Raw genomic sequence first — 18,396 nt, forward strand, 5'->3', positions numbered from 1 at the left:
TTAATGGACTGTTGGGCCTTTTCCTCCAGCAGCAGGCTGCTGTGGCTGCAGGGAGTTACCTCTTGGTGAGCCAGTTTCCTTCCCAGAGGAGCAGGGGATGTGCTCATCCCATCCAGCGCTCATGTGCAGCCTGCTTAGTCTGGCTCACAAGCCGACGTCAGCCATCCCTGTCCTGGAGCTCCAGCTTCTCCCTCTGTCCTCTGCCTCGAGCAGCAACCTCAGGCAGAGGAGGTGGGAGCCCCTCTTGGGGTGCAGGCCCTGGTGCGGGGTGTCCTGGGGCAGCGGGTGCAGGCTGCCAGGAGCATCACTGCCGTTGGACACGCTGTGACTGTTCCTTCTCTTCCTCTCCCCAAGCTGATGACCAAGCACCCTGCCAAGCGCCTGGGATGCGGCCCAGAAGGGGAGCGGGACATCAAGGAGCACGCGTTCTTCCGCTACATCGACTGGGACAAGCTGGAGCGGAAGGAGATCCAGCCTCCCTTCAAGCCAAAGGCTGTAAGTGTGCCCGCGGGAAGCGCGGTTCTCCCATCCCTTCCTCCATGCCGGTTCTCTCCTACACAACATCTCCCACTCGTGCTGGTGGGTGCGCACCCGCATAGGTGCAGCGTGGAGGCCCCGTTTCTCTGCTCAGAGCACCGTGTCTCCTCAGATTCGGCACGTGCCAAACCCTGGCTGTGAAAGGATAACGCTCAGATGCTTCATCTCTCTGGCTTGCAGGGGTAGCAGCACCTCACGTTCAGCTCATGGATGTAATTCCATTGCCATGCTGTCTGTCTCTTACCCCAGGGGTCGGTCTTTCTGTTGGTTTCTTTCCCTCCTTTCTTCTCCATCTGAACAGGTCTCTTTAATCTAAACTTTATTTCAAGCGCTATAGCTCAGCACCATCCTGTCTGAGTTGGCAATGGAGCTGGATTTCACTCTCAGTTTCTCTCCAAGGTTAAGCAGTGGAAGGATGGAGCAGGGCTTGCAGGTGGAGGAGCTCTGCAGTGAGGATCTGGATGCTCTCTGCTATCCCTTTGGGATGGGCTGTTCTAGCCAGAGATGCTGTGCATGCATGTTGTGGGGGGAGATGAGCTTCAAGCAGCAAAACTGAGGCAGAGACAGGAGTAATGTGAAAGCTGGTGGTCAAAAGAGACACAAAGGCTGATTACTTGAGTGCTCCTGGGCCCGGCCATCATTGCAGTGACCCTGCAGTGCCGGTGCAGGGGTGCAGCAGGAGCTGAAGAGTGGGTGTTAATGCCTGCACAAAGGGTTCATGCTGTGCAGTGAGGTAAGGTCACAGCTAAGTCTGGGTCTCCACAGTGGTCCAGGTCCCTAAGGCACGAGCCCATTTCTTGTGCGTCCACCTCCTGCATGCCTATTGCTGCTGTGCCCTAGTTGGGCACTGGTGTTTTACAGCCGACTGTGAATCTGAAGTTAAATCTGATTGACGTGGCTGATACACACTGGTGTTGATGCCCAGTGACCAAGGGCTTGGAACTAGAGAAACTTTAAGGGCCCTTCCAACCCAAACCAGTCTGTGATCCTGTGATGGCATGCTCTCTTAATCCGTCATAGTGGATCATAACTCGGAGTCCAGAGATGCTCCCTGCGTTTAACAGAGCCTGCCCCACTGCCCTTAACAGCCTGGACACATCTGCTTTTCCTTGGCTTTATTTAAACCTGTCCTTTTGAAGGGACCCCTTCAGTGCTTGGAAAAACAGGGAAAACGTGGAGTGGGAAAAGATGGAGTGGGAACCCATTTGGTGCAGGATGCTCAGCTCTTTCAGCTCTCCTCCCTCTAAATACTCTCTGCTGCAGCAGCCTTTTCCCTTCTACAGCTCTTTGCTTGGCTGATCAAAGAGGAATAAGCCATTAGCTGGGCCTGGCAGGGGCCTCCTCTTCCTCCTGGTGTGCAGCATGGATGGGGCAGCAGGAGGTCTGCTCCTTGCCCTGGGGCTGCCAGTGATGCTCTGCCTGCATTTGGGCCTGCCTTTTAGTTTCAAATATTTTTATCAAGTTTCTATTCAATTATATATGCAAATGTTATTTTTTAGACAAATATTTCTACAAGTGTTACTTTTTAGACAAGTATTTATAAAAAAGTTATTTTTAGACAAATATTTATAAAAATATTACTTTTTTATTTATACAAATGTTACTTTTTAGGCAACTCTTTATGCGAACTCCTGCAGCTACGCGTTTGCAAGAAGCTCTATGGGGCGCTGTCCTCAGAGCCTTTCACTTCCATGGCTGAGAGCTGCCTTGGTGTGGTGCAGTCTCAGGCTGCCCTCTGCATTAACCAAGACAGCAGTGTCCCAATTTCCTTGTGTCAGGAATGTGGAGATCCAGTTGCTGGTAGGCAGCTGGTGATGGTTATCATAGGGCTCTGCATTGCTGCTGCTTTCCTCTCCTTCGGAAGGAATAGAATCTTCAAGCCGTTACACCATGTAGGAAAGGCATTACTGGGAAGGCATTAGCTTTGATATCGAAGGATAATGGTGCAAGACTATTTGGGGCTGTTTGTACACACTGTGATTTGCTGGCTGAGGGTGAGCTATGACCTTTGCCCAAAGGATGCTGACACACATGGCAGGGATGCTGCTCTGCACCGGAGCCCATTGGCAAGGCTGGGCAGGCACCGTGGCTTTGCGGTCCTGTTCTACAAGAGCCCATTTCTCCTGGAATCCACAGCTCCCGCTGTTTCCCACCTCCGTGTTCCTTTGCTAACGGAGCTGCTGCTGCACCTCCCTTCCACCCTGCCCTTTCCTCCCGAGCAGATTCCCAGTGCCGCGGTTTGCCTCGGGATGTGGCACAGTGCTGTTGTTTGGTGTTTTGGGGTTAACTGTTGGATTCTACCAGCAGTGCTTTCTTACTGGTTTTATGGTTTAAACTGTGCAAATTTCATCCCGCTTTAAATGTCTGATTTCTTTAAAACCCTTTTGACACTGGACCTCGGAAGGGGGGTGGGAAGCTGCTGCCCATCACTTCTCACCTACCGGCTGGCACTGAGGAGAAATCGCCCTTTGATAGGACAGGGAGATTAGCAGAAGGGTAGGCGCAGTTGCTGTGGGATTTAGGTAGGATTAAGACAACTCAGGTACCTGCTGGTAGCTGATATTTCAGCAGCAGTGCATCCGTGCTGGAAAACGCTACTCCTTTCACGCCAGCTGTGAGCGCAGACCAGAGCGGCACAGGGATGGCAATCCAGGCTTGGGCACCTTCGCTATGTATTGGCCGGGTCAGAGGAAGCACATTGCTCACTGCTCCTGAGCAACGCTCACACAGGGGTTGAGCCCTACTGCAGAGGGCGTTTGTGCTCTTTACCTTGGCTTTAATCTTTTTCTTTCAATCAGCTTCTGTAAAGGTGTTGTTAGGGAATCCCAGCCTGGTTTGGGTTGAAGGGTCCTTAAAGCTCCTCCAGCCCCAACCCCTGCCACGGGCAGGGACCCCTTCCCCTGGAGCAGCTTGCTCCAAGCCCCTGCATCCAACCTGGCCTTGTCATTCCGCGGGATGGAATGAGACACAAACATGGGCTCAGCGTCTGCTCACAAAAGCCTCCCCGTTCAGCCCTGCGCCTGGCTGGGATGTTACGTACGGAGCTGAAAATGAATTCCCGAGAGCTCGTGTGTTGCTTCCTGCTTTGTGCTTGATTAACCTTTATCACAGAGACGGTAACGAGACAGATCAGGGGCTGGGCTGTCTTTGGCATGCAGAAACACGGCGGGTTTGACATGGGGCTGTGCTTGGCTGCTCCGTGCTTTGGCTTGTGCATAACAATTCCTTTCGCGGGGCTGCGGTTCCCCCGGGAGCGTGTTTACACTTGCCTGCTTTCCCTGTCTCTCACCGAGATAATTATTGGTTTGGGTATCTAATTACTCCTTTACTTTCCATAAAGCCTGGTGATTTGCAAAGTCTCCTCATTCTGAAGCATTGAAATCACATGGCAGCGCACAGGATTAGTCACAACAGGACAGGGCCTTAAAAAAAAAATGGCTTTTAATCTAATAATTTTTAATTGCATAAATTAACTTTGCTCTAACTGCTTTGCATTAATTAATATCGAAATGCCATTTATAGACCTGGATGTGTCAAAACGCTGCTTCCCCTGCGTGAGCCTTTCGGTAGCCTTAGTTGCAGTCTCTACGAGGTGAGTTTGAGTGTTTGCCTAAGTAATTCCCTAATTAGATGAGATTTAAGGATTGAGGAGGCCAGCAGCGGGCAGGAGGCTGCCGTGGGGAGGCGGTCGGATGTGTTCAGGTTAAACATCTCCTCTCGTAATCAAGATTTACCCCGGTAGCCTCAGGGTCCCATAAAGACTTTGAGTCTCTGAGAGTCCCCTCTGATTATTCAGCCGATTATTTCCAGTGTACTGGGAAGAAACTCGGCTTTGTTCGTTGGAGAGATGAAAGCCAGGGTCCTACATCAGAAAGCCCTCGCAGTGAATGCTCCCAGCCGTTGCCTGGAGCAAGGATCAATGTGCTGGAGCATCCTGAGCAGGGATACGGGATCTTAACCAGGCGCTTACCAACAAAGGCACCATCATTGCCGCTGACCAGTGCAAAGGGGCTCTTGGTGAGGCTCCAGGTTCATGCTGGGCCCAAATTCCCCTAAACATGATGCATCTCTTGCCAGAGGTGTCTGCAAGCCCTGATCCTCCCTTGGGTAGCAAGGAGCCAGGTTTCTAACCCAGGAAGGCCAGAGATGCCTGTGAGGCTTGTGGGATTCTGGCTGTACCCTGGTTTGGGCCCAAAACCTGGGAAGTGGAGGGTATCTTCAGCCCACTGCTTCTCCTTGGCGCTGGAGCAAGGGCTCCATCACAGCTGGAGGGCATCCATCCTTGGCTTCTTGTGATTTTTGATTGCATCTCGGGATCAACGGAAAAAACTATATTATGCCTTTTGTCTCTGCTTGAAATCAAGCTGGAAACTGATAAAATAGAAAGGCTATCTTCTAGCTGACAGTTTTATTTCTGCAGCTCGGAAAGAAAAGTCATTCTGTGCTGGCTATAAATATTAGACAGGACACATTGGGGATTTATATAAGACAAATTCCCACCCTCCCCCTTTCTCCATTCAGGATGGAGTGATGCCTGTACATTAATAGAGTACTAAAATGAGGCAGAGTTTTCACAACGTGGCTTTAGATCAATGTAGAACTCCATGCAGAATGTCCCCTGCCCTTCAATGGGGAGTTTCATTTCGGAAGCTTTAAAGGGAAAATAAAGCCTTTTTTCCTTCCTGCTTTCCCTTATCACTCGTGTGGGCCAGACCTTGTGTCTGACACGCCTGCAGCGTTGGGCCTTGGCCACTGCAACACAACCTGCCACATTCCAAGAGCCGGTGGCATTGGGGCATCACGGGGCAGCTCAGGACACGCATGCAGAGCAGCACAAGTGCATGGTGACAGCCTTCAGTCCTTGGCTTTGGGCTTGGATGTGGCATCTGTAAACCCAAAGGCAATTTCCAGCCTTAAAGTATTTATTTTATCCATGTGAAAGCTCCCGAAGTAAATGCTCTTTGGTTTTCTGTCCAGGGCAAGGTCTTACGCATTCAAACACTACGCAAACCTCACAAGGCAGAGCATGGGATACTGTGGATAGATGCAACTTTTCACATTCTCCATCCGTGTATTCAAGTGTTTTGTGCCTTTTCCTTCCCGGCAGTGCCGCAGGGAGGCGTGGGCGGCGAGGCTGGGGGGGGCTGCTGCCCCATCCCATGCGCTGCTTTCTCCACCCACCATTCATTCTTTTCTTCCCCTCTCATAGTGCGGACGCAATGCTGAGAACTTCGACCGGTTTTTCACCCGCCATCCGCCCGTCCTCACACCTCCCGACCAGGAAGTCATCAGGAACATTGACCAGTCAGAATTCGAAGGATTTTCCTTTCTTAACTCTGAGTTTTTTAAGCCCGAAGCTAAGAGCTAAGTAGCGGCGTACATCTCGTGCCCGCATCCCTCTCATCCAGCCCCAGCTGCTGATGTGACGTTTTCCATTGCAAAACTTGAACTCATGGGTTTTTTTTCCTTTAGTGCTACTACTCGCGTGACCATATTTCAAAGCCTGAAGGGTGATGTGGGGGGTGATTGCAGGGTGAGTGATGCACGCTGCAGTTGTGCTTTTATGGCATATCATTTGGAGAAGATGGAAACGGTTCCCTGGCGGATGGAGGTGGAACGGAGAGGGGTAAGCTGTGACAACAAGGAGAAATCTCTTCAGTATCTGTCTTGATTCCTGCTCTTCCCTTTTTCTAATATAATCACAAAAACTTCTTGTTTAGCTGACTGAGTAGCCAGTGAGTGTTTTTAATGACCCCTTCACGGTGTGAATGTGCAGCGCAGGCGCTGCCACTGAGCCCCTGGCTCTAAGCAGCTCCGCTGCAGAGCTGAAGCCAAATCTGGCTTCTTTGGTAGCTCTGTCCTGCTGTTTGCAGCACCCGGTGCCAGCATCGCCTTATACGCACACAGCCTTGGGCAAGTGGTTCTCTGTGCCGGGTCTTTGCAGCATGAGATCAAGGATTAGGGAAGCCAGATCTGCTGCTTGCAAAGATTTCTCCTGGTTGTGCAGCTTCTAAGTAGCATGGTTTAGATCCAGAGCAGCACCTCCAGTGGTAACCGGGATGTTTGAAAGAGCTGTTGCGATGCTTTGAATCCATGGTCACCCTGGTAAATCCCACGCAACTTTGGTCTTCAGAGCAAAACCTTTCCCTTTTTCCAAATGCCAAAGCAATGGATTGAGTTTGTTACCTGCGCTTTAAAGGTGTCAAAAAAGGTATTAGCACAAATGGGATGCTATTTAACTGTGAACAGTATTGTGGGTTCTGATCTGAAGCTTGTAAAGGATTTGGGTTCAACTAATGCTCTTTTAAAAAATGCCTCTAGGTATTTAAATCTGGTTTTTCAGTCTAGACCCAGGTTTTGTTTCTGGCATTGAGGAAAACATTCCAGGAAGGGTGAATTTCTCCTGAAACAATAACAATTATGCAGCTTCCCTTCATACTCCTCTGCAGATGTTCGTGGGCTGTCACTGTATCGATCTGCTTCGAGTTGTAATGTGCCAATTTTACTTTTTTTCCCCCCAAATACTGATTATAAAATAAAAAGTGAGAAATAACATCACAGAAACCTGCATGTGTTTGGCAATAACGAGTTTCTACAGTGCTGAGCTCAGGGATGCCAGGAGCGCTGAGACCTGGGGCTGTGCCATGGATGCTTGGGGATGCACAACCCAGAGCAGCGCAGGCAGCAGCGCAGGCAGCAGTCCACATCACAACGCAGAGCCACAGCCCCTTCATCCTCTGCAGCATCCCCAAACTGAAGTGTGATGTACTGGAAGCATCTTCCAAGCAGACACTGAATGCCTGCTTGTCCTCTGCACCAGCTCATCCTGCTCCATCACAGGCAGGGAAAGGAGCTTCTCTCGGCCATCCCTTGGAGGAAGGATGCTTTGGGGTGTGAGCACCCCCTCCCCTGCGGTGCTGCAGAGCTCTGCCCCTTGGAGATCTTCCTAAATGCCTTGATCAGAGACCACTGTGGGATGCACTTCACTCGCTGCAGTGCATGTCGGTGACTCACAGCCGCTGCGCTCTCCCAGCTGTTACGAGCAATTGCTCTTAACAGGATTAGGATCTGCTGTTAAAAGCAATTGGCAGTTTGAGCTAACGAGGAATTGAAGGTTCCCGTTCACCTCCCTTCGGAGCACGTCTGGATTCCCCTCCTGGCTTTGGAAATCTGCTTCTGCTGAACGGCTGCGGCTCTGAGCTCTGTGGGATCATTCTGAAAGGCACCGAGCAGCAGCATCAGCACAGCAAGAGCTGCTCCCCAGCTTCCTTCACCCATACAGCCCTGGAGCTCTGGCATGGGGAAGGGGCTTGGATGCAGCTGTGGTGATCAGGGAGGATTCTGATCCCCTGGGATGCAGGATGCAGGCGCGCTGCCCTGGGCATGGGGAGCTGCGGTGTCTCTGCCGCACCATCCATCCCCTGCTCCTCGACACCTCCCAGAGTCCATTAGCCCCATGCTGGAGGTACTTTCGGCCTTGAATTTCCCTTGCCTTCCCCTCTCTGTTTGCCGGATCCATGCAGCCGTTCCCCACCAGCTCCCAGGATATCCATCATCTTTGACAGGGGCCAAATTGCCACCAATTTCAGGCAAAACTCAAGGTAAGAACCAGCAAACCCCACTCTGGAGGCTGGCAGCTGGGCCCTCCCAGTGCTGCGCTCTCCTGTGAGCCCTGCAGCAGTGCAGGGGGAGATGGGCGGCCCTGAGCCCCCTCCCAGCACATCCCAGCCCTTGCCAAAGCAGCAGCAGCTTTTGGGCACTCAAGGGCTCCAGGCTGGGCACTCGTCCTGCCCAGTGCCACCAGCAGAGGCCACTCCAAAGGGCTGGGACCGCAGTGGCAAATGTGGATGTTTCATTCCCCGTTGCAGCATCCCACAGCATTCCTGCTCAGGAGGAGCTCCTGGCTCGGCCAGTGTTGGTTCAGGTGGATGTGGCCTTCAGGAACTGTTTGGTCAGCTCAGCATCCCTCCAGGAATGGGATAGGAGCCTGGTGCCACAGTCAGCTCCTTCCACCTACACAAGTGGGGATGCAAGAGATTCCATGTGGGACAGCTTCGAAACAAGCTCTTGGCAGCGAAGGGCACTGCCTCTGCTCTCCCATGGCCCCACAACCCACCAGTCCCTCTCACCCTCAGGGGTGCGGGCTTCCACTGAGGTGGGCTTACACTTGTACTTCAGCTGCCTCACCCTTTGCCTGGCAGAACTCTGCGCCTGAACTCAGCTCCTTCACCCCATCCGCTCTTCCCTGGTCCTGCTCTGTGCCTGCAAATCTGCATCTTCTTCCTTCTCTGTGTTGGGAGAGGAGCCCTGCAGGGACTCTGATGGCTCCCAAGAGCCACTTGCTGAAAGCAAAGGCAAAAACCCAGCTCCAGGATTGGAACAGGCTGGGACCTGATGGCACAGCCTTGTCCTGGCTCTTCTGGCTTTTCTCTCTCTGCTGCTTGAGCTCCAGCCCTGTTTTCCTCCCCACCTTGCCTCCTCTCAGCCCAATTTGGTCTTGCCCCCGCAGGGCTGAAGCTGTCCTGATGGGATGTCTTCTACAGCATCTGGAGTCTCCGTGCAGCTTTGGAGGTCCTGGTCCGCTGCTGGCATCTGGGCAGGACACATCACCCACTGGGTGCCTGGCCAGTGCAGAGCAGCGGGGGGGGTGGCTGCGGTGGAGGGAGCAGGAGCAGGGCACAGCCAGGTCCCGCGTGGTCCCTGCCATGGCCCACATGCGTGCCCGTTGGTGGAGCCGGTGGTGTGAGTGTGATGGGCTGCCCTTCAAAGGCAAATCTGAAACAGAGAAAACCCAAAAAGCCTTTTCTCAGGTTTCTGCCAGGCACCACTTTTGCGGCAGCGCCCTGCCAGTGCCACACCGGGGAGCGGCACCTCCTGTGCTCCCACCTCCGTTCAGCTCCTGCACAGAGACCCAGAGGAAAAGATGGGGAAGGTCTTTTGTCCGTGCTTGCTTTGGTAATGGGATGAAGCAGAGCACATTCCCTGCCTGTGCGCTGCAGGGGAGGTGTCCCTCCGCTGCCTCCCTTTATGATGAAGGATCCTGGGTCCTTATATTGTGTCTTCAGTGCTGCAGTTCCCCATTCAGCCAAGGCACCGTAACCGCGCCGCAGGCAGAGCATCCCTGAGTTGGGCAATCTCAGATACACACACGTTTATAACAACCGCACAAGTGTCCCCAAAGGATGGGCTCTGCAGTGCCTGTAGCAGGTTACCAGCACTAATCGAGATGATAACTCTTTGTTTTATTATTTATTTATTAGCTTGGATGTAGCTGCAAAGTTGTTGTTGTTCCGAAATCGCAACGGTGAAAGGTTGCGTCTGCGGAATGTTCGTTCTTTGAGGTTTTAAGCTACTGTGTATTTTCTACAGAGAACCCTGGAGCAAATCGCATCCCCAAATCAATAAATCACTGTGCTGCTTAATACCATATCATAGCATAATTTTTAACAATCCAGCTTAAGCAGAAGGAGCTCCCGCAGCTGATTATTTTGTGCCAACACTGAAGCCCTATTGAACGCTTGCTTCCATTTCAAGGCATGTTGCTTCCTCCAGGCTCCTTCCCCCTGTGCAGTGTGGATCTGTTTGCAGTGGTGGTTTTGCATGCTGAGGACCTGCTCTGTTGCTCTCTCCCGCAGACTCAGGAGCAGAGGGATGCTCTGCTGAGGAGCGCCGTGCTCTCATCACCTCCCTTTCCTTTCTGGTTGTGTGTTTGAAGCATGTTCAGCTGTTGTTCCTCTCTTCTTGCCTGCGGTGTGGGGTTGCTCCTGTTGTACAGGGGCTGCACTGCCAGGCTGGGTACGTGTTCCTCATCGGCGACAGCTTGAGGAGCTGGTGTGGAGATGCTGGGTTCTGGGGTGAAGCCGGGCGCAGCCCGGCTGCCTCGGGTGCTCCATCACCCTCCGCTCGCTCGCGCTCACCCCTTTGCTGCGTTTAACTCTGTGCTTTCCGCTCAACAGAAGGACAAACGCGACACTTCCAACTTCGACAAAGAGTTCACCCGGCAGCCGGTGGAGCTCACACCCACGGACAAACTCTTCATCATGAACTTGGACCAGAACGAGTTTGCTGGATTCTCCTACACCAACCCCGAGTTTATCATTAACGTGTAGTCGCGGCGCGGCCGCCCGCCCTCTCCTCGCAGTCCCCAGCTCCAGCCCGCCTTGTACATACCGACATAGTCTTCCGGGATTAGCAGTGCAGACATACGCACCCTCACGTGAAACGCGCCGATCGCTTGGTTTAGGAGGCCTTTCTATGTCTGTGTCACTTGCTAGCTTGGTTTCCTTAGCTGGAGATGTTTGGGGTTCGAGTTAACAGTCAGTAATACTTCTAGGAGCTATAGTTGGTGGTGACTAATAGAGTTTTTAAACAGAAATATACCAAATCGCTACAGTCTTTGTAACCTTTGAAGCGGGCTGCTGAGATTCCAGTGACCCTAGCTACTCACAAATCGTTTCTGTTGAATGCTGAGCATGGTTGATATCTTAAACCGTTGTGCTGAAGCTTGCGATGACTGTGAGCTTGTCTTAGAGGAGCCTTTTGTTCAAGACATGGATACATTTGATCAGTGTGGAGAAGTCTGCTTATAGACATATATTTTTAAACGCGGTGTACATACCGAAGCCGTCTTCCTCCCTCGCCTCCCGCCAGCCTGCGCTCGCCATACGGCCTTCCCTTCACTCAGGCATTACGGCTCCCAACCAGTTCCATGCCAGTTCTTGTAAATCAGAGCAAACCCTTTTTCTAAGCGAAAGGTGGGATGGTTTTTTCTAACATCTGGAGCAGTTTGCAGTTTTGATACGCTCTGTCAGCGCGCTCATAGATCCCTCCCCTGGTTTTTTCACAGGCGCTGTCGAGATGTCACAGCTCTGTAAAAGGGTATTAATATTCTACCAAAACAAAACGCATTTATATCCTCGGTTTACAATTCACCAACTGAAAATGCGCCTGCTACAAAAGGGCTGCACTGAGGGCTATTTCTAAAGGTAACTTTTCTACTTTACACCCTCTGCTGTTCTCCTCAAGGCTCAAAGAAGCATCTTGAGTTACCTGATTTCAGCCAAAATTCCTGGGGATTTTACTGAGAAATCCAGGAATTTCTGCATCATTCAAAAACCGATCTGAATCAGAAGAGACAATTCCAGCAGCTGTTTGTAAGGCGGAGCTGTGCTGTGTGTGCAGGCAGGGGCAGGAAGGGTAGGGGCAAGCAGGAGCTGCCCATCAGAGGGTAAGCCCTGAGTGCGAGGAGCATCCTTCGAGTACTGGCTGTTACCCCCCTCTTATTACACACCAGTTCAGTTGGTTCCCAAAACACCCCACCCCTGTATATATATACTTGAACCACTACTGGTTCTAATGTAAATACACATCACTCCATGCCTATAGGGGAAGATGGGGGTGGAATTCTATGAATCACGAGGAATCCTACAAAGGAAAATCTGGTTTGTAGATCTTTTATAAGCACCAAACTCTACTTTTGCGATCATTTTCTTTTAATGATTCAATGAGGTAAAAAAGGCCGCCAGAAGCTCAGGCCAACATCCCTCCTTGCGGGCAGCGGCCGGGGTCCGTGCCCTGTTACTAAACACAGCGCCCTGTGGGTGCTGGGGATGTGAGCTGGGAGCCCACGGCCTCAGGCACTGTCCTGGGCTGGAGGAACCAAACCGAACCCCATTAAAACTGCAAATTGTGCCAGACTGACGGGCGGGTTTATGAGATGCTCTGCCCCAGCTGCAGCCTCACGTGGGCTGGTTTCTGGTGAGGGCTCTCGTAACACCAGCACCAGGCTCAGAAGACGCGTCGCCATCCTCTGCAGAGCACAGTTGATGTTCAGAGCATGTCCGTTGCTGTAACTATCAAACCTGTTGCTGCAGAATTAGTATTCCCTCAGTGGTGAGTGTTGTTCATTTCCGTACCTTCAGCTCCAGAGCCGCTCCCGGGGTCGGTCCAGGAGGATGCTGCAGGGTCTCCGTGCCGAGGGAGCCGCGGGTACGCGCAGGGGCTGCTGCGGGAGGGCTACGTCTGTTCCGTTTAGGACTATCTGTGTTCGTGTCAGGGTGGCACTTGTGCATGGAGCAGGCGTTGTGCTGCCGGGCAGCTCCGGGGTAAGGTCTGTGCTCCAGGGAGAGCTTAGCAAAGGCTGGATCCTGTCTGCAGGACTCACGCAATGAGTGTGTCTGACGCTGGCCGTTCTGCGGCTTGCCAAACTCTTACTCCGAGGTCCGTTTCCAGATGACTTGTTTCTTTGTGTAGCGGGATATGCCTGTCCCTGCACAGACGTTGAGATTTGTACCGGCTCTTCCAAGGAAGGGCAGAGTGACAGTGGTTGACTCACTGTTTGCTGTAATTCGATGATTTAATCGTTGCTGTTGGATGGGGAAAGCAGTGCTTCAGGAAGATGCTCACAGAGGATCAGAGATGCTGAGAGGCTTCAGGAGAGTCCCGGGTGCTCCAATGCATGGATAAAGCTCAGTAAAACGATGTCTGTGGGGGCACCCACAGCTGTGTGCCCCAGCACAGTGCTGGCGAGCAAGGGGACAGTGCAAGCAGGCAGCGGGTGAGGCTCATGGGGACAGAGGAGGCTCACAGGGTGCACCTGAGCCTTGTCGCATGCCTGGGGATGGGGTTTTCTGCAAGTCTGGTGTCCCACACTGAGCATCCCGGCTGTGGTGGGACTGGGAGCGGGGCCCAGCAGTGACAGAGTGGGACCCAGAGCCCTGCGTGTCCCCAGGGCAGGGCAGAGGAGGCAGGACAGTCACCCACCCATGAAGGATGTCACGTCCTGGCTCTCTGCTGGGCTGGATCACACCTGGGCGCTGCAGGTAAGTGGGGTTCAGGTTCCCCCTGTGGTTCCCAGTGGGGCAGGTTGGGTCAGACACACAGGGGCTGTGCTGGCCCCTTTGCTGCTGCTCAGGGGCTGCTCCAGGCAGCAGAACCTGCACAGATCCTGCACCCAGGCCGGGGGCTTTGCAAAGGAGACCAGTGCTGAGTGAAGAAGACATGGATGGGACAGGAGGACTGAGGTTCCTGGAGGCAGAGAGGGAGTCACCTGAATTTACCCACTGGCTAAGAACTTGTTTCCCCAATGCTGGCATTTGGAAATGCACCAGGTATTTCTTGGTGCAGGAGCAGGTTTCCATTCCTGCCTGTGGGGATGTTAGGGTGCAGATACCCTAAGGTGCTCCCTGGGCATGCCCTACTCTTTCACTTGGCTGCTTTGCCAAAGGGAGAGGACCGTGGATGTTTGTCCATGTTCCTGGTGTAAAGCACAGCCCAGCTTGAGCTGGGGAGCAGTGGGGAGGCTGCCGGGTGCCCATGGCAGTGGAGCACGGCTGCAGAGCCAGCACGCTGCAGTTCAGGGTGAGTCTGTGCAGGGCTGTCACCAAGTGTCAGCTCTCCAGAGGGTGCCAGGGGATAGCCCCAGGGCAATGCCAGAGATGGGGGACTTGCTGCTGCTGTCTCCCCTGGCTAGACATGTGAGCATCCCTTGGTAAGAGAGCCATCACTGCAGGAGGTATTGATCCATCTAATAAAGGCAGGTTTGGCCAGCCCACAGAGGCAGTGTCAAAGACGGGAAGATGAGCGAGCGCTCTGGCAGTAGATCTGCTCTGGTGATTGAGTCGCAGGAGCTCTAATGCAAGCGCAGAACAAGGTTTCCAGCTCCGAGCGCCTGGATCCAGCTGCTCAGAAGGAAGGGCTCACATCTGGAGGGGGGAATTAACACATTGACAAGTGCTGCGGCTTCTCTGCTTTTGCACAAGTGGGCGAGCCACGAGCCTGCAACAGCAGCAGAAGCAAACAGCATCCTGCTCCGTGCACGGGAGTGTCACCCGAGCTGTTTAGTTCTGATCACGTTCAAAGTGGCAATTAAAACAAGGAAAAAACATACAAAAAAAAAGGAAATGTTTATTGTTGAACAGTTTGTGTTCGTGAACTTGATTTCACCTGCAAGTATTTGATGACTTTTCTACATCCTAGACTACCTGCTGTGTGTCGTCAAAAGATTCTCCTAAAGACCTCCTTTTAGATGGGCATATACTCTTTATTCTATTTGCTGCATGTACGAAGAACAAAATAAAATATCTAATTTTAAAGAACCCCTGATGGCTTCACTTCCTTTTCCTGCTGGATTCCAGCGCTGGGTGGGGGGGATATCCGAAGGGCTGGGTATGCCAGGGGGTCCCCGGCCCTTGAGTGCTGGTTCTGGCTGTTGAGCATCAGTATGGTCACCCAGAGGAGCCCCACTGAGCCCCCAAACACTGAGATGCTGCGGCTTTTTTTGTTAGAAAGATGGATATTGGTGCAACTGGAGGGTGTTGGTGAGTGGAACCTGCCTGAATGTGGGTCTGGAGACCTGTGGCTGCACTTAAGCATACATACAGACCAGTGGGGAGGAGGAGGGAAGGAGTAAGTTGTTATTGCTAATTAAGATGAGTTAATTAACACATTGCAGATGCTCTTCCCACCCTCTATAAGCACTGGTTCCCACTACCTGTCCCTCATGGGGGTGCTGGGTGCAGGCGCATCCTGGGGCAGAGGAGCTGCACAGTGATACCTGCTCTTCCCCATCCAGGAGCCCTGCTTTGTGAGGACATGCCCATGTGGAAGCTGGTGAGCACGTGGGGAAGGGTCTTTCCTTCTCCCTTTGGGTACTTCAGCTAAGCCTTGGGCAAGACGTCCTTGCCTCTCCTGCCTGGTGAGGCTGATGGTCACTGGGGCCCATCCCGACTGATGTGGGATGGGAGGGAACTGCAGGGCTTGGCCAGTGTATCTCCAGCATCCCTCGTCCTGCTCTGTCCCTCTTCCTACCTGAGCACAGCCCCTGCTGTCGGCACTGCAGGATCCATGATCCATCGGGAAGGTCTCCCATGGCCCCAGAGCAGGTTTTCGTGGTGCCCGGTCGATCCCCTTACCCAGACTCACTACATGCCCATCCCCAGCATGCTGGGAATGCTGCTGAGCGTCAGTTCTCCTGGCTTGTATAAATGAAACATTTGGTTTTGTGACACTTCCCTTAATTACGGGAGCTAATGACAAAAGCATTGTGACAAATGACTCAGCTTCTGATAGTGAAGTTAATTAATGCTGAAGTTTGGAGTCTCCATTGGAGTAGCTGGAAAAACCCAGTTGAGCAGTTTGCTTCCCCCCTGTACCACAGGCAGCAGCAACCCAAGTCCCCCCAATGTGCCAGGTAAAATCCTCCCCATGGCTGTGAGGGGATGAGAGAAGAAAGGCCAGGCACCAGCGGAGCGATTGCCTCGGAGCCGTCCCTCCATCCATCAAAGGCATCGGGAGGAACAGAGCCTCATTAATGTGTGAATTGAGTGACCAGAAGCAGCTTCGCGTTAGGCTCTGACCTTCAAGAGCCGTCTCCCTGAAGCCATCTTTCATCTCTTTCATTTGCATTACAATCCTGTTTGCCTCATTATTCGGTATCCGCTGCTGCTTCAAAGAATTTAAATCAAATCAATTAAATTGTGGTGGGCTGGAGCAGCAGCAAACCCTTTGTGGAGGCTCAGCACAGCCCGGCCGGACTCGGGCTATAGAACGTCTTTAATCTGCTGCTATTTGTTCTCTTATTACTTCTGTGGTACCACTGCCTCATGGAGACCCTTTGATGATCTTCTCCTTTCCCACCCCATCCCATGCAGATGTGCTCTGTGTAGAGGCTGCTCTTTGGATGACCTCGGAGAAAGGATTCCTCAGCTTCCATCCTTCGCCTTGGGATTGAGATGAGGATGTTTCCAGCAGGGCTGCTGGGATGGGGAGCTGCTGTGTGGGCAAAGGTCCTGGTTCACTGGGAGGCCGATGCTGCCCTGTCCATGGCCACCCCTGCACCCGCTCCGCATCTTCCCAGAGCAAAGAGAAATCCATAGGAAAGGATTTCTGCTTCTCTCCCCTGCTATTCCTATTGCTACTGCACTATCGGGAGTCCCTCTGGGAGCTGCAGGGCTGGTAGGGAGCCACAGGAGCTCGTGCCACGCGCTCTGGGGCTGGTGGCGCATTGGGCACTGCTCACTTGTGCCACACGCAGAGAACCTCCTGATGTGGTAGCACAGCACCCGAGGACACACCGGCCCCACCGCTGGATCCCGTTCGAGGCAGGAGATCGCAACCGGCACGCCCGGAGCGTGTGCAGATATAAATAATCCCTTGTGGGAGTGGGGAAGGATGAACGCATGTGCCGAAGGCTCTGGAGATCTTATCCCCCTGCAGTCCCCAGGAGCAGGGAAATGGAGACTAGGCAAGGCTGGAGCTCAGCATCTCGCTGCATTGCTAATAGCCTAAACTCGCCTTGTCGCACAGCCTCTCTTCCTTCAAGGAAAAACCTAATCCAGCTAGGGATTATTTCTGACTACTTTCTTTCTGTCACTTTGCCAATTTCAATGCAGCAGAGCTTTCATCCCTGCATGTGGAAGGACAAAGCCCCACAGATCTTGGTTCAGGATGGGTTTGCCTGCAAGGACAGCTTTTTAGTCTCGCACAAGTTGTACGACCTTTGCTGCATGGGCTGGGTTTTGGTGTTTGTTTCTACCTTGCCCAGCTCCAGAGGGTCTGTGAGCGGGAGGGCGATGATGATGGATAAGGGGGTGAACAGCAAGGGGTGACTGGGCAGGAGCTGGAGGAGTCCAGGAGGGAGCACACAGCCCTCTGGAGCCTGAGCTGCAGAGCAGGGTGCTGAGGACCCCAAATTGCTGTTGGCTGCAGATCTGAGTGGGCCCCCTGCATGTCCCCACGAGTGGCTGCTCCTGGGACTGCCTGCTCCGTGCAAGAAGTAGTAAGAGCTGTGCAGGGCTCCGTGAGGGGTACCCCCACCACCAACCCCTACAAGGGCCAGCATGCTCCGACGTGGACTTTGGTTCTGTCGGAGCTCGCCTTGTTAAAAGCCTAGGAAACGGCACATGTGCACTGTGCACACACCTACACACGCTGTGTTAAAATAACACAATTAAGGCTGCAAAATCCCCCACCCGGGATGCAGTTTGCAGCCCCTTCGCTGTAGGTGTGAGATATCTTTGCTGCCTGGCACCGCGCAGGACGGGGGCCGGTGTCAGGCTCTGCCCCACGCGCTGCCGGGGCTGGGTGACAGCTGTGGGAGCAGAGCGGGCTGTGGGATGAGGGAGCAGGAATGGGAATGCCACGGCTGAGGCATTGCAGACTCTCCCTGCACCCTGCCCCGAGCAGGACCCACTGGATCCCTCAGGAGCAGCATCCTGGTGCAGCCACGCATGGGGCTCATACCGGTGTCCAGACAAGGTGTCACCAGTGACTGTGTTGTGCCACTGCCAGCACCACCCACGGGTTGTTCAGGATCTGAACAACTATAACCCCTCCTCAAAAAACACGCAGGAAAAATCCCTGTGATGCTGCTCGAGTGGATGCTTCTGACCACAGCCCCCGAATCCCCCATGCCTGCGTGTGGCAGGGTGCTGCGGGAGGATGCAGTCAGCACTCCCTGCCTGATGAGTGCATGCAGTGATTTAAGGTTGAGGAGGCTACTTAATTGTCACACCGCTTAATTTCTCAGTACCCGAGTTTTTTGTAACATCCATAATTTTCTGTTTGTATTTTGGGAGTAAATAACTAGTATTTACATGCGCGTGCATACAAATGAGCACTGTGCAAGTGCACGCTATCAGGTAAATCACAGCTTTCCTGTCTCACCCGTAGCCCTTAAAAGACTATTAATTTAGGAGGTGAGTATATTATAGGGCTTATTTGAAAGGTCGCATGAGTCATAAGCTCAGCCGAGCGGCTGCAGAAACGTTGGAGATAAGAGGAGGAGGCAGCAGAGAGGCGCGGGAGAGAGTGAGGGGTTTAACTGGTGGTGGGTTTAACTGGTGAGGGGCTTAACCGGTG

At 53.0% G+C, this 18,396-nt stretch overlaps 1 protein-coding gene across 2 annotated transcripts in view; it reads left to right on the top strand.

Annotated features, from left to right (window-relative positions):
* Window positions 1–14,633, top strand: part of PRKCB (protein kinase C beta) — a 105,219-nt gene extending 90,586 nt beyond the window's left edge. The window contains exons 16-17 of one of the 2 annotated variants that reach the window (XM_065684927.1): window positions 355–495; window positions 10,494–14,633. In XM_065684927.1, coding sequence (XP_065540999.1) covers window positions 355–495; window positions 10,494–10,646 — 294 coding nt within the window. In that variant the 3' untranslated portion in view covers window positions 10,647–14,633. Of the gene's footprint in view, window positions 1–354; window positions 496–5,746; window positions 7,102–10,493 lie in introns of those variants that run through there. The other variant, XM_065684926.1, reaches the window with a different exon arrangement.
* Window positions 14,634–18,396: the final 3,763 nt, after the last annotated feature.

Source organism: Lathamus discolor, chromosome 6 (assembly GCF_037157495.1).
Source record: "Lathamus discolor isolate bLatDis1 chromosome 6, bLatDis1.hap1, whole genome shotgun sequence".
NCBI lineage: Eukaryota > Metazoa > Chordata > Aves > Psittaciformes > Psittacidae > Lathamus > Lathamus discolor.